Source organism: Gobio gobio (assembly GCF_949357685.1).
Source record: "Gobio gobio genome assembly, chromosome: 14".
NCBI classification, from domain to species: domain Eukaryota; kingdom Metazoa; phylum Chordata; class Actinopteri; order Cypriniformes; family Gobionidae; genus Gobio; species Gobio gobio.
Genome location: NC_137107.1, coordinates 30,232,087 through 30,253,303, shown reverse-complemented (window position 1 = coordinate 30,253,303; position 21,217 = coordinate 30,232,087). Strand labels below are relative to the sequence as shown.

Below are 21,217 nucleotides of genomic sequence, written 5' to 3'. Positions count from 1 at the left end.
ATTTTCAGCTCGACGGGTGTCGCTGACTGCGGAAAAAAGTTAATTTCTGAAGAAAAAGTTCAAATCCTTTAAAATCTCAGGGAAATTGGGTCTTTCTGACAAGTTTTGTTAAAGCCACGCATAACCTGTTGCTTCAGTAGTTTGTTTTGTCAGGTATGATGAGATGGACGGATCTCACTGGATGAAATTCGGTAAAAATGCGCGTGCATAGGCAATTGTGTGTCGAGACTCGAGCCCACCCGACACACCTGCGTAGGTAACTGACGTCTGGACCACAGCTGATATAAATGGAGCCGCGTCGTCACAAGTCGTCAGTAATAATGTTGATGGTTGGCATCGCCTTCAAGTGTATGAGCTCCTCTGAATGGAGTAGTGCTGTTTACTGAAGCTTCTGCGAATTGTATGCTCTACACGACATGGAAGAAAACGACACCACGTCCTTTTTATTTCAGAACGACAGTGGTTTCGATCACCAAATCGACAATGTGACTTTACCCGTGAAGGTTCCTCTAAGTTACCAGATCTCCACGTCTTTGCTGATCGGCGCGCTCATTCTATGTTCCATATTTGGAAACGCGTGCGTTGTGGCGGCTATTGCTTTGGAAAGATCCCTGCAAAATGTTGCAAACTACCTGATCGGATCACTTGCTGTGACGGACCTCATGGTGTCGGTGCTTGTGTTGCCCATGGCGGCTCTTTATCAAGTTTTAGACAAGTGGACACTTGGACAGGTAACTTGTGATATTTTTATTTCTTTGGACATTTTATGTTGCACATCTTCCATTCTGCACCTGTGCGCTATAGCTTTGGATAGATACTGGGCGATCACCGACCCTATAGACTACATGAAGAAGAGGACATTAAAGCGCGCAGCTCTTTTAATCACCGTTACCTGGTTTGTTGGCTTTTCGATTTCAATTCCACCAATGCTGATCCTGAAATCACAGCCCAAGAGTAAAGCAGAAGACATGGCCAACCCTGAAGCGTGCATGATCAGCCACGACCCGTGGTACACTATTTATTCCACCTTTTGCGCATTTTACATCCCTCTGATTCTCATGTTGGTCTTGTATGGACGCATATTCAAAGCGGCGAGATTCCGCATTCGCAAAACCGTTCGAAAACCTGAGAAAAAGCGGGTGAAATGTCTGAATGTGTCACCTGCGCTTTTTAAGCGCGCAAACGGAGAGCTGGGCAAAAACTGGAAAAGCGCAGTCGAACCCAAGCCCGCCGCGTGCGTAAACGGCGCGATTAAGCACGCTGAGGACGGCGAGTCTCTGGAGATCATCGAGGTTCACAGCAACTCCAAAAACAACCTGCCTCTGCCCAACACGCCAAACTCTGTCCCTCTGTTCGAGAACAAACACGAGAAGAACACCGAGGCGAAGAGGAAGCTCGCCTTGGCGCGCGAGCGCAAGACAGTGAAGACCTTGGGCATTATAATGGGCACTTTCATTCTGTGTTGGCTGCCATTCTTCATCAAAGCGCTCGTGATGCCTTTTTGTCCATCTTGTGATATGCCTTTGTGGCTCATAGACGTTATTAATTGGCTCGGGTATTCCAACTCCCTTTTGAATCCCATAATTTACGCATACTTCAATAAAGACTTTCAGAGCGCGTTCAAAAAAATCATTAAATGCCATTTTTGCAGACCATAAACACATTGCATTTTCAGTTGTTATTGTCAGAAACACGCGTTAAACCAGTATTGATTACTCAGAAAATTGTGTATTTTAACAAACTTCCTTTTTAGTACGAGTATAAATATCATACATGCTATAATTATGATATCAGATTACATAATGTGTACTGAAAATGTTTATTTCATGTCCATGACAAACACAGATCATGTCCATGATGTGAAAATAAAAAAGTACTACCTGCTTTTGTCCTTGTTTTTGAGTGTAAATAATAGTATGCAGACCAAAACTCATAAATAGACTACTAATGTGTTTGTGAATGAGATCACACGATAATAGATGATGCTGTGCAATGCTAAAAATAATTGAATTGAATAATTCATACTTAAAATCAGTTGTTTTCCATTAAAACTACCAGTCTACTGGATAATAGTTTGTTTACTGGATAATAGTTTGTTAGGATCGCAGTAGTCTCAAAAGTTGCTACATCAGCCCTGCCATGAATCACTAAAAGCCACTCAACAGAGCAGAGACAGGGGTGCTGGTCACCATAGCGACACTCAGATGTCTCAAACTCTGGGTCTGAGGTGCAATTATCTGATCAAAGGCCTAGGACAATAGACAGAGCCCACATGCACACCCACAGCTGGCATGATTTAGCGACCTGAGGATCCACAGCTATTTATTACCAACGAGAAACCTCCAGAACCCTGCAGAGAAACATGGCTGATCGCTCAACAAACATGGTTGAGGTCCGTGATTGTCTATTTTGAGATAGAGCTCTGGCAGAATAGCTCGAGAGCTTACTAACCAGTTTAAAAGTTGGATAACAAATCAACTATTTTAAGCCAATACTGGGTCTGTCAACCCATTTGTCCGCAATGTTATAATCCAAATCCTGTTGTGTGAGGAAAAGACCAAAATTTAAGTGTGTATCCAATGAATATGTTGACTGGCAGTCTGTGAATACTGGATATTTGTGTTTTTACCTTGCTTCAGTCCTCAGAACCCATATAGTTGAAATATAATGAATATGGTGGGCTCAAGATTAAGCACATGCTTGTATCTTAATAATTTGGTAGTATAATATTGACAGTATGCAATCAAATGAACTGTCAGGAAGAGTATGTGTTAATTAAATAAATGAAAACGTATTATTCGGTTATGGCACCAAGAAATTTCATAATAAGTCTTGTTCAATGAGCGTTTGAGATCCATAAATTCTGAATATTTCTTGGTCTTTCAACCAAGAATAATCAGAGGCAGATGCAGTCTAAAGAAGAGATTCTGGAAAGTCCAATGTAATCCAGCCAGCTGAACGCTGATTCTCGAGTGGCCGTTCTTCACAGTGGGCAAGATACAAAGGTTTTTGTTTTCCAAAAAAAGACAACAACAAAACAAAAAAAATAATGTGTTGTGCACATTAGCAATTGTCAAACAAACCAAATATAAAAAAAACCCAATACAAAATACAATAGTTCTGTGATTCACAAGTAGTTTGAGTGTATGCCAATGAAAGCTTTCCCAGAGGAGGCAGGTGCTAGTGTTCAACTTCAGTTAAAGGACATATGAAAGGTAATATTTCCAAACCACTTCATTCAAAAGCAGCACAGACGGCACATGGAAAAGACATGGCAGTATTCCACAAAATTGCCATTCATTGTTCTTTGTCATTTTAGTTTTGGGCCTTTTGCCATTTTTAATGAAAGAGACAGTTGAGAGAAGACAGGAAATTAAGGCGAGGGAAAGTGGGATGACAGAATCTAAGTCACATCTCCTGCAGTCACATCTCCTGTTTTTGTTGTTGTTGTTGTTGTGTTTGGATTCGTATGAACTACATGGCCACAGCTCTGATAATGCACTATATTTTCACGATTACAAATACATTTTCATTTTTATACATGTTTTAAAGGACACACATACATCCAGGTGTAAAATCAAAGACACTCACACATATGCAGTCACGTACACAAAATATTTGCAAGGATGGAACTGATTCTTGCTTGTTTCCTAAATAAGAATTACCTCAATATTCAAAGTCACAATCCAGAATAACATTAACCTGACAGACGATGTGATATCATCCGTAAAAATGTCTCAGTGTTAAAAAATACATTGCTCTATTTCGACAAACATCCAAGCTCACTCTTCAAGTGACACATTTATTTTGCTTAATGGGATGTAAAACATTAAATGTCATGTCAAAGACATGTTCTGATCTTGAATGCTCTGCAGTTTAAAAGCAAAAAGGCTTCAGCAGTGATATTGAAAATTAGAGTATCATTCCAAGCTATATAAGAAAGGACAGCTTTCTTTCATCTTATACACATGCAGGCTGACCAATAGCAATTAGACAGGACCAGCAAGAGCTTTGAGCATCAATACATTAACTGTGACTGAATAATTCAAGTCACATTTTTGTAGCTGTGAATACAATGTTTTTGTCACAATAATTGATTTGAGTACATCAAATGTTATGGAAAATGTGATTTAGGCCAATTATATTCATATAAAATCCATGGCAAGTTTTCAGTTCATAAAAAGGTCATGATCTTTTGCTCCACAATTATCATATTCCTCCTGCAGCTATTTCTCAATGCTAAATTATACATTCTCAGAAAGGGACATGGTAGAGAGTCATCAATTATTCAGAAATACTTTGTGGCCTTAGAATGTTTGTACATGAGTGACCTATGCATTCCAGACAGAAACAAAGGCACAGATGCAGTGTGCTGTAATATACACAACTGCAACTCATAAGCAATTCACTCAGTCCACGCAGTTTTACACTGTAGGCTATATAATTAATTATGTAGGCCTAATATAAAATGTAAAAATAAAATGCATATGTATATATACATTATCAACATTTTGGGTAAGTACGATTTTTTACATAAATATTTAAATATTTTATTCAGTAAGGAAGGCTGCATTAAACTGATCAAAAGTGACATTAAAGACATGTATAATGTTACAAAACATTTCTATTTTAAATAAATGAACTTTTGAACTTTCTATTAATCAAAGCCTTTTGAAAAAAAAAACGTTTTCCAAATAAATATTAATAATAAGAAATATTTCTTGAGCAGCAAATCAGCATATTAGTATGATTTCTGAAGGATCGTGTGACACTGGAGTAATGATGCTGAAAATCCTTTTTATATATTAAAAATATATTTTATAAACTACATCTTAAAATATATGACAAAAGAAAACATCTTTTTTTAAATTGTAAGAATATTTTACAATATCACAGTTTTATTTTTATAAAACATAATTATTTATTTGATATTTACTTAGTGAGAGAGAAGGAACACTGAAATCCGAAGAGACAGAGAAGAACAAAGCAATGGAAACTCTCCTCAGGAAATCCCACCCTTTAAAGGAAATTACAAAGGCAGGAAAAATTTGTTTGTTTCGAAACAAACCCCTTATACTTTTCCTAACATTGTAAAGCTTTGAGAAGTAAAACATTAATACAAAAAAATTATACAGAAAATATATAAATGCATTTTTAAAAATAGTCCAATGTAAATTCAAACAGGAATGTACTTAGAAAGTGGTGATTGTCTGATCTTCCGAAAAGTTTAAATATTGCAAAACCGCCAAAAAATAAGCACACGGAATGAAATCAGCTGTGCTTTTACTTGAAAGCATGGTCAAAGAGCAGAGTGTTCAAACAGGATCACCTGCGTCTGACTCACACTGGAGGGTCTCGAGGGTCGCAGGACTCCGATCCGCGAGTACACCTCTGCATCCGAGCCGGCTCCACATGATGGGTGAGGGCTGGGTGGGGTGGTGTGGATGACGGGGGGAGGCGCATACAACATCGGCGGTGGAGGTGGAGGGGTGAGGAGGAGAACAGGTGGAGGTGGGGAGGGAAGAGAAGGGGTCACTGCGGGCAGGTTGGGCTCTTTTAGATCATACTGAGCCATGTGGTAGAAACCAAAGTATTCCAGAGCATTCCCGGCCTGAGCGACGCGGAGCCTGTGGCGCAGCAGGAGCACCCGATACAGTAATGCCAAGATCAAAAGCCCAGCCAAGACCATCCACAGCACAGCCAAACCGAGCTCAAAGTCCCAGCAAACACGGGGCAGAGCCGAGATCCCACAGCCCACGGCTGATTGATTCACAGAAGATGGCTTCCTGAGAGGGACATCAGCCAAATCAATCAGGTTTCTGTTGGTACTTTCAGTGGGCATAGCTCCCGTCACTCCAGACGTGTACGTGTCTCAACCACACCTGTGAGAAGTTTCTGGGCAGTGGGGAATGCAGTCGACCGCCGCTGAACATCTGTTTTGGACAACGGTGTTTGCAATCCCAGGAATTGGATCAGGGCCTGACGGCGACTCCTGGTGCTCAATTAAAACAGCAATGGAACAGAATGAACCTTTGTGTGACTGACTGACTGAAATATGTAAGTGCTTAACCTGCTGAGATCAGTCTAGTGAGCTGGCCATCCTGTGGAGATCTCAGGTCTAATATAGCATTTAATCAAAGGCTACAGTGAGCCTTGCACACCAGAGAGCCGCTGAGGCTGAGCCAATATTGAAGCCATTTTTGTGGCAGTTGAGCTGTTGCATTGTTATAACTACAGACTTTGCAACACAGTGTAATAATTCAGACTTCTGAGGTTTGCATAACTTATATAACTATGGACATGAAATATCTGTTCAGAAATGAAAATGTAAAGGGATTAAAAACTTACTTTTTTACAGCATTCCATAGAAGTATTCCTGAAAAGTATAATGACTGAGAGTTGTGCTCTGAAAAAGCTAGAGAGAGCATTTGACTTGGAAGGAAATTCAAAGAGAGTTAAGGAAAACATTCCACGCTGTCCTGACTGGGGATTGGCTGAATTCATTATCTCTATGGTTACAGGAAACAGGCAAAGGATGTTGGTTTGTATCGCAGAGGAATTCTCATGTGAGAGGAAAGAACAGACTTATCCAACAAAAAGAAAAAACCTTGCCCTTGCCTGAGCCACTCTTAAAGGGGCTATATGCAACTTTTCCCCCAAAATAAACGTAACAATAGCCTTTTTATTTTACCATTTATGACTCAAACATCTCCTGATGAGCATACTGACACCTTGTCCGCTCACAGTGGGTGCACCTACACTGTCAGAAAAAAAGGTACATTGCTGTCACTGGGGCGGTACCCTAAGGTACATAACAAAAAAGGTACTAATATGTACCTTTAAGGTATTAATATGTACCTTTAAGGTACTAATATGCACTCTTAAAGTACTGATATGTACCTTTTGAGGTACTAAAATGTACCTTTCAGGGGTGAGTAAGGTACAAAGATGTACCTTTTCACTTTTGTACCTTAGGGTACCGCCCCAGTGACAGCCCTGTACCTTTTTTTCTGAGAGTGTATAAGCCTGTATCTTATTTTTCCTATTTTCTGGCGGGTCGTTTTTTTCCCGCGCTGTCTGCGGATGTGACGTCACCACCGCTGCGAGAGCGAGCAGAAAATAAGAGCAGTTCTGTTTTTTGGCCACAGGTGTCAGTCGCGAGTTTAAATTTCAGAAAAACGCATATAGCCCCTTTAACAAAACTGAGTCACATAAACATGTAAAACACATTTAGTTTGTGTGACTTCAACTCAAGTATACTTTTCATGCGCTATATTAACATGCGCTATATTGCATATTAAGCATTTTATAATGGTTTTCTGTGGGAGAAAAATGTTGTGATGAACAATGCTGTGTTCATAACCTGATTTAATCTGCTTGCATATACAAAGTAGCCTAGTCTTTAATATCTTTTTTAACGTTAGCCTGTTAAAGGGTTAGTTCACCCAAAAATGAAAATTCTGTCATTAATTACTCACCCTCATGTCGTTTGACACCCGTAAGACCTCCGTTCATCTTCGGAACACAAATGAAGATATTTTTGTTGAAAGCTGATGGCTGAGAAAGGCTTCAGATAGGCCTCCATTGGCATTCAGTACATTTACACTCACAAGACCCATAAAAGGCACTAAAACGTCGTTACAAAGTCCATCTCACCACAGTGGCTCTACAATAATTTTCCGATGCGACGACAATAGTTTTTGTGCGCAAAAAAAATCAAAAAACCCCTTTATCCAACTTGTTCTTGTCTTCCGTGTGTGCCTCCACGAAGCATGCGTGAGAATATTACGCAGATCCGGCGTTCGGATACATGACCCAGAAGCGATTTGTTTACAAGCAGAGGAAGACATGCCGCGTCTAAGCTGTTGGATTCTACATTGATCGTGCTTTAGGTCTCGGCGTAATGCTCAAATGGGACTAAAGTGTGCATTCCATGGATTCCCGAACGCCGGCGCTACGTCATATTCTCGCGCATGCGTCGTGGAGGCACACACGGAAGACAAGAAGAGGTTGAATAAAGTCGTTATTTTGATTTTTTTTTGCGCACAAAAACTATTGTCGTCGCATCGTAAAATTATTGTAGAGCCACTGTGGTGAGATGGACTTTGTAACGACGTTTTAAGTGCCTTTTATGGGTCTTGTGAGTGTAAATGTACTGAATGCCAATGGAGGCCTATCTGAAGCCTTTCCTAGCCATCAGCTTTCAACAAAAATATCTTCATTTATGTTCCGAAGATGAACGGAGGTCTTACGGGTGTCGAACGACATGAGGGTGAGTAATTAATGACTTTTCATTTTTGGGTGAACTAACCCTTTAAGCATTTTCCCTTGTCTTTATACCAGGACACATGAAGTGTCTTATATAGGCAGAATAACGCTCACGGTGCCGGTCTCTGTTTTGGCAGAATACTGCCATCTAGTGGCAGAATGTTTTCTTAGACAGCTGTGTGTGTGGATTGCGCAAGGCCAAACCGGCAAAATGAAAGTCTCAAAATCCAAATGAATCAAAAAGGATCGACTCACAAACGAGTCAATGAATGAATGTGCGTCACCGGATCCATAAATGCACATCTTACTCGTTGCACGCACAAATTCTGACCTACATTCATAAAAAAATCGAAGTTTTATATTCACAACTATGTCTCTATTTGTACAAATCGCTGCACATTCATGTAATTCTGTATTTGGCACACACAAGTTAAAAGGCATTTGTTTGTGGATAGTAAAACATGTCTGCAACATTTAGTAAGTTCATGGATAATTGTGTGTGCATTTATTAATCATTTTGAGTCGCCTACATCTACATCATTGCCTCTTGAACCACGCCCACCGGTTCGCACGCCACAGTGGTAAATTAGAGAGAGAAGTACAGGAAACAGGAGAGAGCAAACACAGGGCTTGATGAATGCGTTTTTTTAACTTTATCGAAAAAGATGAACAACGAATAGCATAAGAATGACAAACGATGGTACATTCATTCATAATTCCGTTACATGATATCATTTATACTTTTTTTGCCACAACCAAGACTTATAAAGCACATGTAACATGCATAAATGTTTAAATTGTTGGCAAATGTTTCAGCTATGTTGATATTTTGAGTTTTCAAAACAATTCCACACGTGTAATGGCGGGGATGTAAAAAATTATTTTAATATGCAAAACTGTTTATCGTTTACTTCCAACTCTTGAATGCGGACGCCTATCAAAACTGAATGTTTCAAAGAGAGGGTCAAAAACTGGATGGAAAATCTATTACTTATAAATAATGATGTTTTTTTTTATGTAAAAATCTTGAGAACGTTTTAAGTGTAACTCACAGAACATTATAAAATAATAATAATAATAATAATAATAGGCTAATAATAAAATGCAGCTAATGGCCCCTTTAAAATGTATATGATATTTTACACTCATTTTTACACACATTTTGCACATAAACAACATTTACACAAAACATATATAAAGTTCATACAGAAACATACATTTCATTGTACATATATAAAGTACATACAACCATCAAAATGTTTTTTTTAAAGAAATGACTTTTATTCAGCAATGACACATTAAATTGCTCAAAAGTGACAGTAAAGACATCTACACGGTTGCAAAAATATATATTTCAAATAAATGTTGTTTTGAACTTTCTATTGATCAGAGAATGTATCATGGCTTCCAAACAATATTAAAAGGTTAGTTAGTCTTATGGGTTTGGAATGACATTGAAGGCGAGTTATCAGCTTGATAATAATGAGAAATGTTTCTTAAGCAACAAATCATCATATTAGTATGATTTCTGAAGGATCATGTGACACTGAAGTAATGATGCTGAAAATTCAGCTGTCAGGAATTAATTACATTTTAAAATAAGTTAAAACAGTTATTTTAAATTGTAATAATATTTCACAATATTACTGTATTTTTGATTTAATAAATGCATGTGAGCATAAGAGACTTCTTTCTCTAAGCCTTTCCTTTCAACTCGCAGGCAAAATTATAATACAAGAAATCATTAATGAAAAATTCCTATTCAAAAAGATAGATTAATCAATAATGTTTTAATTATTCCTCGTCCGCTTTTCTTTTCATGTGCAGATGAAAAGTCTTGAGAGAGACATCTCTGATGAAAATACATTTTTGTTTTTGTACAGATATTGATTTGAGTAAATCTAAATTAATTCAAAGGACTCTTATGCAATTCTTTCTGAAATCTGCAGCTTTTGAAAAACACACAGTTCAATTGAGGATCTGTCAGTGCTGGAGTGGTGCTGCTCTTAAGGCTTTGTGTATTAGGAAGCACTGTGCTGTTGGCATTGGCTCCGCTGGTCTCAGCCACCTGCAGCCCTCCCCAGGCACAGCACTGTGAGACAGATTAAAGCCAGCTTACAATCACTCATGTGTGTTCCCCAGTGGACAGGTGGGTCAGTATGAACCCAACAATAATGGAGAGGGGAAAAAAGCTCTCAGAGGCCACAGCGGGTTACCAGAGTTAGGTGCTGCAGGAATCAGGAAGCGCATATCAGTATCACACCGACATGTCTTAGCAGATTCGAAAAACGTGCAATTGGGAGAAATAAAGTCACATTTGGAGATATTTTTAATCCTGAAGCAGAACTGGCTTTCCTTCCACAGACAAATCTGTTTTATTTCAATATATCTATGACAGTGTACTCAATCTCTTCTTGTCTCTTCACATCAAATTCCATTTAGCTGCAAAAGGTATTTAGGTGACAAAAACAGGTCCTTGTGTGAAACCATTTAGCTGTTGCCCAGAAGAATAATTGATTTTCCTGTTATGAAAGTGAAACAAGATTGAGTTGTTTCTCTAAATGGCTGTGGAGAGGATGCTAGGCAGCTCTTGACACCGAATCCAATCTTTCAAATAAATAAAGGATGAACGAAAAGAGGAAAATTGAATGGTCACTTGTGTTTCACAGCTTGTAAGTGGAGAAAAAAAACCTAAATAAACAACATTTTAGAATTTGTAAACATTTTGATATAAAATTAATTAAAAAAAATATTGATTATTTAGAACTATTTCTAGGTCATTAATAAGCAAATTTGTCTCAATGACCATGTGAACATTTCATACTTTCGTGTCAAGTGATGCTGCTGATATACATTTATTATACAATACTATTATTACTTTAGTAACACTTTACAATAAGGTCTCATTTGTTAACATTAGTTCATATATTACTATTAACTAACATGAAATAACAATAAGCAGGACACTTGTTACAGTATTAAAAAAATACAGTCATTCATTCTTTGTTCATATTAGTTAACAGTGCTAATGTTAACAAATACAAATTTTGATTTGAATAATGTATTAATAATTGTTGAAATTAACATGAATTTAGATTAATAAATGCTGTGGAAGTATTGTTCATTCTTAGTTCATGTTAATTAAATTAGTTAACTAATGTTGAAACCTTATTATCAAGTATTAACTTTATACATCACAAAACTCTGCACATTAACATGTTGTCATATAAACAATCAGTCAGTTAATAGACGGATGCAGTTCTAGTATACATCACAGTAACAATTAACGTTCATTTTGAAACGGACATAACTGTAAAATCAATTCACTCATTGTCATTGACCAAGTGAGGTTGAATGAAACTAACACATCACAAACTTTTTTGTGAATGTTTTCGACTGACATAAATAGAACCTGGAACAAGAGTAATTTTGTGCGAATTGGACATCGCAACACGTACTGTTTATTGTTGCCAAAGATGACACTACCAGTGTTCTGAAGAGATTATATCTGATTAAACCCCCACAAAGCTTTTTCAGCTGGATTTTAAATTATCACTTTTTTTTTATAAGAATAAAAAAAGGTTCTTTAGGTAGAAACCAGCAAGCGCAACACTGTATTTACGGAAACGGAAGCACAGCACTGTATTTACAACGTAAACTGCGTAGGAGAATGACACAGAAATGTTTGAATAAAGTTGTTATTTTTGTTTGTTTGTGCACAAAAAGTATTCTTGTCGCTTCATAACATTAAGGTTAAAGGAACACTGTAACATTTTTCAGTAAAATATCCAAAAACCTCTAGGCCAGTGTTATATATTTTGTTCAGTTGAGTACTTACAATATCCCAAATGTTTCCAATTATTTGTAAATCGTGAGAAAATTGCTATTTTAACCAAGGAACCGGGACGTGTGAGGGAGTCGCCTGACAATTGCGTCATCTCTGCGTTACCCTCGGTTTCCGGTTTGATTTTGCAGAAACGCTTTACTCTCACTGCAGTGTGCAACAAGTGTCATAGCAGCCGCCGAGCGAAAGCACAGAGTAACGTCATAACATCATTTTCAACACACTCAGATGTATCTAATATGACAAACAGAGCTGCGTTACCTCATACTCATGACCGGAAAAAGCGGAAATGGCGACTATGCCATAATAAAGGCAAGAGACTTGCTCGCGAGACTTGTATTGCGCTCTTCTTATTAACAATCGCTCCTGCTTCTTGCTCATACTACAGTAACACTACAGTGAGGTGGAGACCACATGTCCCAAGATTCTGCGCTCAAACGTGGCGTCATCAAACTACACCTTTGTTTTGAATAGGCAACCTCTTTTGGACGGAAAAGTTACATCGTGCAGCTTTACGTTACTGCCTATGGGTGGTTCAGAAACCTCTCGGATTTAATCAAAAATACCTTTATTTGTGTTCTGAAGATGAACGAAGGTGTTTCGGGTTTGGAACCACATGAGGGTGAGTAATTAATGACATAATTTTCATTTTTGCCCGAACCAACCCTTTAAGAACCAAAAATGGAACCTTTATTTTGAAAGTTAAATGTCATAGGCCCTACTAAAAATTTGATTGGAATTTAAGCGTTTCACTAATAGTATCGGACCTTTGGACCCCACTGTACCTTATAGTGAAGCATGTTTTGCCTGAGCATTGAAGATTTAGGGATGTTGTGAATGGCAGGTCATGATTGGTGCTTGAGCTGATGGCTGGTAGGCTCTTCATTCTGATTGACGCACATCAGGTCTCTGATCACACACTAATTTGAAGAAAGTTGTAACCAGTCAACCACAAAGCCTATGAGGAACATTACACTTTGATCATTAACGGTAGTGTAGGTTTACAAATGTAATTAGTGAACTTTTAATTTCTGAGCTATGGGAACTTTTAAAAAAGTGTTGACTGAAAGTGTCAGCAAAAAAAAAAAAAAACTACACCAATCACAAAGTTTTATTTTATCAGAGAGTTGTTGGACATCATGAATCCATTACAATCACTGCAAGTGTGTGTGTGTGTGTATGTATGTGTGTTTTAATAATTAAAAAGTTATGATCAGCACAACAGTGGTGTTTGCAGTATTGAGATGTCACTTCATACACATACAAACAACTCTCCTCATGCATTTTTAATAGTTCAACTGAGCAAGATGGCATCCCAAGGAGAAGATGGATATATTCAGAACAACATTCTGTTGTCAGGGCTGGAGTGCTATGAAGCAGCATATGTGCAGGGGCTCACGGGAGTTATCTGTCAGATCATCTTATCACACAGAGATGGACAGGACAAGGTCATCCAGCTATCACCTCTAGACACAGGCTAACCCGTCGGCACAGGCTGTTTGAAAGAATATCTGCCTTTTCCCACCAACTCAAACCACATGAAGAATCTTCACAATATTTAGTAATACGGTGAGTGACTCACTCACAACTGAGGGAAGAGACTGGAAAACTTTGCAGAGATACTGCTCAAGTCAGCACACACTGTAAACAAAAGGCGGTGTTTGTAAAACTTTAAAAAGGCAACAATTTGTTTGATATGACTTGTGTTGCTAAATGGCATGCAGTTCATTTTAAATGATATTATGGTGGTATAAATAAAGGTATCCAAACAGTTACTCACCTTAAAACACATGATGTATTGAAGTGTCTTAGTAAAACCGGGAACTGAGGTCAAGGCAGATATGACGTCAATGACAGGCGACGAAATGACACGGGCCGTTACACTGTTTAAAATGGCTTTCTTCGGGTTTAAACATTATTGAAAACATTTGGGATAGTGTACGTGCACAAGTCAACAAAACATATAACATTGTTCTAGTGGTTTTTGGATATTTTAATCCAAAAATCTTACATTTTGTGCTTTTAAAATGACATGATCACATAAATACTCATCATATGAGCACTTACAAATTCTCTTTCAGGCAAGTCACTTCACTCGGCAGCCATCTTTGAAACGCCTCTCGGGTTATACATTGTCATGCAACAGCTCCTATCTTTGAATGGGGAAACATCAAGTTCTCCAAAGCTGTTCACCAAGCTTGTATGATTAGTTTTCATATTTGACAACAACTGTCTCATACATTGTTTAAAATGCTCAAATCTTGACAAAAAACCCTGCATTTTTCAGGCTGGACCAGTCAATACGCAAGTGCAGTCATAAGCGGCAGTCTCAGAACACTGTTTACACAGCAACCAGAGCTTCTAATGGCAGCTGCAGTGATGTGATTGGCTATTTTATATATAAGGCGGGACTTATCCGTCCATATTGCACTTTCTCCCATTTATATTAATATGAGTGCACCTTTTTTACATATCTAAAGTCTTTGGCCTTAAAACAAAAACATTATAATGCACCAATATAACATGCTACATACCTCAATCCAACACAGGTAACAATCAACTAAACTGATTATTTTAGAACAATCCTAGTTAAAGAACAATCCTATCCTGACATCACAAGACTAAATTTGACCAAAAAAAAACAAAAACAAAACAAACTTGTGTTCCTGAAAGTTGTAGGTGTTAGAACTTTGGAACAGTAAATAACAACAACAAATTACTACAATCAAGTAAATCTTTTTCAGCATTATTTACTCATTTTTTACAGTCCACCAAATGTCATTTTACCAACACTGCAATGAACCAACAGATGTGTTCTTCATTTCATGCAATTCATCGTTCGTTCTTGAGGCCCCCGTACACAGACTTGTCAGTGAAGAATAAGAGAAAAGAGGCCGCGATGGGATTGAAGGGACTCTTGATGCTGAAGAGGGAAAGAGGGAAGTGCAATTTGAAATATTTGGTGGTAATCAGCTCTCTTTGATATGAAGATACCAGCATGTGGAGATTTTTTTTTACATGTCTACATAGCAGCCCACTGATGGACACTTCAGAGAGCCCACGCCGTGAACTGCAGACGTGGATCTCACTCAGTCGCATGACCTCAGTGATTTGCCCTGGCGTTTAATGAAGCCCCTCGGTCCAAAGAAAGCTGGTTCAATCGCCTCCACGCCCGCTCATAAATATTTATCTCATCAGTGACAAAAGGACTTGCTCACTATCATTATGTCCTTTGTAAGTCAAATAGAAGGAGTGTATGTGTGTGAAAGAGAGAGGGGAAAAGAGAGCCGTTCTCAACTTTTGGCATTTAGAATTGAGCAGAGAAGCGATTTCTGACCTACAAACTAGTCGTAAAATGACATCAAAATGTATGCTTGAAATGTATTCTTGCAATTACAACCTAGATGCTGAGTATATTACAATACTATAATCATCAATCACATGTACAGTGAAGACCAAAAATCTGAAACCACCACTGAAAATGTTTCTATTTAGCATTTTCCTGATTTATTATTTCTATTAATTACAATTATATTTTGAACAAAAATGGTCAGTCATAATATATACACAATATTACTCTAAGGTTTTGGGATGCCTGCCTTTACATGCACATTTATTTATTTTTTTATTTAAAAAGGGACAGTGTACATTAATCAACATTCATGAATGTAAATGTACCCAAATTAGCCCAAAGGCTAGTTTTCAATGGTAAAACAACACATGAACTTTAATGACAACCCATTTTTAATCTGTAGGGTTTAATATGGAGTTGGCCCACCCTTTGCAGCTAAAACAGCTTCAACTCTTCTGGGAAGGCTTTCCACAAGGTTTAGGGGTGTGTTTATGGGAATTTTTGACCATTCTTCTAGAAGCGCATTTGTGAGGTCAGACACTGATGTTGGACGAGAAGGCCAGTGCATGCCAGTCAAGTTCCTCCACACCACTCATCCATGTCTTAATGGACTTTGCTTTGTGCACTGGTGCGCAGTCATGTTCGAACAGGGAGGGGCCATCCCCAAACTGTTTCCACAAAGTTGGGAGCGTGAAATTGTCCAAAATGTCTTGGTATGCTGAAGCATTAAGAGTTCCTTTCACTGGAACTCAGGCCCGTCGCAAGGGGGGTGCGAGGCCCTGTGCAAACGTGATGTGCGAGGCCCGGGGTCTACTCTGTTGCCATTGTGTTGTTTAAGTGGATATTTAGGGGCGAAAAATCGTATATTCAGTTTAACAGCAGGTTCAAGAAGTTAAACTGTGTAACTGAACTGGGCAGTGCGCACATTTTGACGCTAAAAATATTTTCTAAATTATGAATGGGTCAAACGCGTTTGCAAAACGCCCTGAATGCACTTGAATTACTTTGGACTGCCCTCTCACTGAATCATCAGAAGCGATTTCTCAGTCGGTAAAATTATAAACAGACAGTATTGAGAGGACCAGCGCTGTTTTTCAGTATTTCCTCTGTGAACATGAACAAAATGGATGTCTGACAATTTCGTTGCTTTTTGCAGTTTTCAGATTTAAAAACGTTTAAAGCATCTAGAGATAGAATAGGCTTTACTCGTTCCGCGGTGCCATTGCTCTCACTGATGCTCCGACAGGTGAGTAATAGTTATGTTATGCTTATTTAACTTTAATTTTGTTAAATAAAAAACCTTTTGTGCATACCGTCAAATGAAATGCAGGCGTCCGCGCTTTCTCTGTCCATGCAATAAATGCACATCCTTGAATGAGCGCGCTTTTCTAGCATATTTACTTGAACTTTGTAGGTAATATATGGTTTGACCCATGTCAGAGACGGCCAAAATCTGAAATTTGAATGGACTGGGAATAAAGCTCTATGAACTTGACGTGCGATGCCGCGCTAATTGACATGTATGCGCATTAATCATCGTCACGCGCACAGAGAAATAGGCTATTGCAAGTTACTGCATAATACATTTTTAACAAGCAGAATAATAAAGCATCACGATACTCACTTTTAGCTATGTTTTTTTAAAAATATTATAGTATTTTGAAGGACAAAAACATGACCTTTAGCTATTGTCAAGTCAGCTGTCGTCTTTACTTTTGCGCGAGGCCCTGTGCGGTCGCACACTTGGGACAGCCCTTGCGACGGTACTGCTGGAACTAAGGGGCCAAGCTCAACCCTTGAAAAACAACCCCAAAACATAATCCCCCCTCCAACAAACTTTATACTTAGCACAATGCAGTCAGGCAAGTACCGTTCTCCTGGCAACCGCCAAACCCAGACTCGTCCATCGGATTGCCAGACAGAGAAGCTTGATTCGTCACTCTAGAGAACACGTCTCCAGAGTCCAGTAGTGGCGTACTTTACACCACTGCATCCAACGCTTTGCATTGGACTTGGTGATGTAAGCCTTGGATGCAGCTGCTCGGCCATGGAAACCCATTCCATGAAGCTCTCTATGCAGTGTTCTTGAGCTAATCTGAAGGCCACACGAAGTTTGGAGGTCTGTAGCTATTTACTCTGCAGAAACTTGACAACTGCGCACTGTGCGCCTCAGTATGCGCTGACCCGGCTCTGTGATTTTAGTTGCTGTTGTTCCCAATTGCTTCTACTTTGTTATAATACCACTAACAGTTGACCGTAGAATATTTAGTAGTGAGGAAATTTCAAGACTGGACTTATTGCACAGGTGGCAACTAGGGGTGGGCGATATAGCCTCAAAATTATATCACGATATTTGAAGAATATTTGCAATAATGATATAAAAATATATGGAACAAAGTTTTATTGGTGATTGCAGCTGGCAGGCAACAGCATTTATTAGCGCAAACAAAATGAAGGGCATTTTCCATCAGCTACTGTCATTGATGACAGAATACTTAATTCGAAATGTAAATCTACTATCATAAGGTGGCAGCACCATTATAGTGCAATAATAGTGACACAGTCACACAGCATTAGTCAAATGTAAGCAAAGTAAAAAAATAAAATAAACACAAATTTTTGTCTTGGTACAAGTTGGTAGTGTTTTCACTGGAAATCTTAAATAAAAGTATAACATGACTCTTTAACATTTTATTTTAACAATAAATAAAGTAATTTATGCCATGGTCTGTCTGAATATTGGATTCTGATACGGTATATGTAGTTCAATGCGCTGTTTTCATTGCCGCGCGCGCACACACAGGTCTACGTCACTCACATACAGAAAGCAGAGATCGCGCTGCGCATTCAGGAGCACAGAAACTTATTATCAACGCTGCCCGCGACTTTTAGCAATGAAATAGCTATGCTACTGGATCGCTACATTATATTTCTCAGCAACGATGGGGTTACATTGCTATTTTTAAGTAGGCTAATATACGCACGCTGAACAGATGCAGTCACGCAGGTACGAATATCTCTCTCTCTCTGGCCTAATTAGTTCAAATAATTGCTATGATTCATGCATTCAAATAAATGTAATCTTACGGACTACTTTATCTCTGTGTCCGATTCAAAGCGGGCAGAATGCTGGATCTACCCCGCGCCGTAAGTTAACTGACGAAAACAACCGTCAATTTTACCCTTCCGGTGTCATGACATTTTATCCTAGCCATCAGATTTTCCTACCAGGGCTTACTGTGCATGCGCACATCAATATTTAATATTTATTAAACTATTTACATAGTTTTAAGGCTAGGTTTAGGGTAGGGGTAGGTATGTATATTAAAGGGTTAGTTCACCCAAAAATGAAAATAATGTCATTTATTACTCACCCTCATTCCGTTCCAGACCTGTAAGATCTCTGTTCATCTTCAGAACACGAATTAAGATATTTTTGTTGAAATCCGATGGTTCAGTGAGGCCTGCATAGCCAGCAATGACATTTACTCTCTCAAGATCCATTAATGTACCAAAAACATATTTAAATCAGTTCATGTGAGTACAGTGGTTCAATATTAATATTATAAAGCAACGATAATATTTTTGGTGCACCAAAAAAACAAAATAACAACTTATATAGTGATGGCCGATTTCAAAACACTGCTTCATGAAGCTTCGGAGCTTTATGAATCAGCGGTTCAGAGCATCAAAGTCACTTGATTTCAGCAGTTTGACGGTTTGACACGCGATCCAAATCATGATTCAACACACTGATTCATAACGCTCCGAAGCTTCATGAAGCAGTGTTTTGAAATCGTAATGAGGGTGAGTAATAATGAGATTATTTTCATGTTTGGGTGAACTAACCCTTTAATAAAGTCTCAAATCACATGAATATGATGCTGGTAGCACAATCTGATAGGTAGCATTTTTTGCTGTTGAATTGTGCTACCTACTGTTTTAATGGGAGGTAGCTAAATCTGACAAGGTAGGACAAATCGACAGAACACTGGTAAAATATTGTGCTGCAAACATCAATAACATCTTTAAGTTGTCAATGCTGTGTCAGTTGTAAAGAGGTCTGACCTCTTGTAACCGAGTAGCTCCTTTTTAGGTACTAAATCGTCATCAGAGGCTGACATTAAAAAAATATATATAAATATTGGGAGTTATCACAAATATGAGAAGGTAAACACTTTTGACAACATCATAAAAAGAACAAAAAAGAACGAAAAATGCAAAACAAAATGGATAAAGGGCCTAGAGTGATATTAATTATTATATAAAATATAGGTGTCTCAAGAGGCACTTATTAGCAATCAGGCAAAATGTCACAGAGCATACAGTCACGTGTACATTAGGAAAGAATGAATATTATAAGATATAGGCTACATCGGAGGCTGACATGCTGCTCTACTCTCAGACAGATGTTGTTGTGCCGTGCGCGCAAGGGAACGTAAACAGTGACTCGCGAGACAAATAAGCAACCGCAGCTTCCAAAAACAAGCCCAATATTATTATATTTATTATCATCCATATTATTTATGATCAATTATTTTTTTGTCAATAAATGCAACATATTAAACTGAAACCTCTCGGAGCTTGAAAAGCAAAAACAGATGTGATTTTACAAAAATCATCTAATTGCATTAAAGGGCACGCAATATCCTCCGATCAGCTGTGAAAAGAATAGGTTTGGAGATGGAAAAAGAGATAGTCGGAGTTAGTTCACAAATATTGAGCAGTGAGTTGTGAACACACACTGCAAACCATGAAAAAGACAAGCCTTGTGTCTCAATGTGCATTCTATCTACCCTAAATAGTAGGCTATTGAAAATGACTAATGTCACATACTATTTTTTAGGATGGATAGTATGCACATTGGGACGCAGGCAAGCACTAAGGGAGCGCTGCAATATAGCCACATATTTATAATAAAATTAATTCGAACCATACCTTCTGTTATTATTATTAGTATACTTGTTTTTTTTTTTATTATAGCCTTTAATGATAAATACATTATAAAAATAATTTTTTAATTAAATTAGGTGCCTCTCCTCCCTGTTTCCTCTCCATCTCTGTATACATCTCTGCTGGTGGCATTGTTTGTGAAAATGTATATGTCTATTAACGTCTACTAACTATCATTACGTGCATTTAAAACGTCACATGTCTGCACGTTGAACGCGATTTTTCTTCAATGAGGGCGAATTACTACAGCACTTGTATCATTGCACTGATTGGCTATTAGCTGTTAGAAGACAGTGTAGTCAATGTATTGGACAAAACAGCGACCATAAACGTAAAGAAACGAAGTTGCTTGTCATATTTTCCTAGCAAGCAACCACATTTTTTTTAAATAAGCCCAAAAAAACGCAACCCGTGACACGTGATTATTTGTTATACGCGGACTTGGCAACTATGAACGTAAATGCGCCATACGCTTGGTTATATCGTTGATATCGCGAGATGACACTTTTTTTACATGTAAAAAATTATACCGGTGATATCGTGGACGGTTTTGATACGGCACACCCCTAGTGGCAACCCATCACCATACCATACCAGTTAATTTGGTTATTTTAATAAGGTTTGAACACTTAACACAGCAAATAACACCCTGAAATGTAATGCACCAAACAAATAAACTGCATTTTAATCCTTCAAAAAAGGTCCAAAATCCACTGTACTGCGTATCTTATTCACAGGTCAGTTCCTCTAACCACAGCTGGACATGTAATGGACGATAATCAGACATTAGAGTAAATGGC

General features: G+C 38.2%; 2 protein-coding genes across 3 annotated transcripts; one reads left to right on the top strand and one right to left on the bottom strand.

Moving 5' to 3' along the window:
• Positions 1–416: 416 nt before the first annotated feature.
• htr1ab (5-hydroxytryptamine (serotonin) receptor 1A b) lies at positions 417–1,658 on the top strand (the record flags this gene model as incomplete). Its single annotated transcript, XM_079834659.1, has 1 exon — positions 417–1,658. The coding sequence occupies one exon, from the start codon at positions 417–419 to the stop codon at positions 1,656–1,658; it is 1,242 nt and encodes a 413-aa protein (XP_079690785.1).
• Positions 1,659–2,023: 365 nt separating this feature from the next.
• Positions 2,024–6,421, bottom strand: LOC307137159 (uncharacterized protein). Of its 2 annotated transcripts, none has more exons than XM_079834658.1 (2): positions 6,349–6,421; positions 2,024–5,998 (listed from the first exon to the last, which is right to left on the bottom strand). In XM_079834658.1, the coding sequence occupies exon 2, from the start codon at positions 5,840–5,842 to the stop codon at positions 5,300–5,302; it is 543 nt and encodes a 180-aa protein (XP_079690784.1). In that variant the 5' UTR covers positions 5,843–5,998; positions 6,349–6,421; the 3' UTR covers positions 2,024–5,299. The 2 variants fall into 2 exon arrangements, with proteins under 2 accessions (XP_079690784.1, XP_079690783.1); XM_079834657.1 differs by having other exon boundaries at positions 2,024–5,992.
• Between the last annotated feature and the right edge of the window lie 14,796 nt (positions 6,422–21,217).

Excerpts from the sequence above, each read along its gene's own strand:
- LOC307137159 (XM_079834658.1), bottom strand. The coding sequence starts at position 5,842 with ATGCCCACTGAAAGTACCAACAGAAACCTGATTGATTTGGCTGATGTC.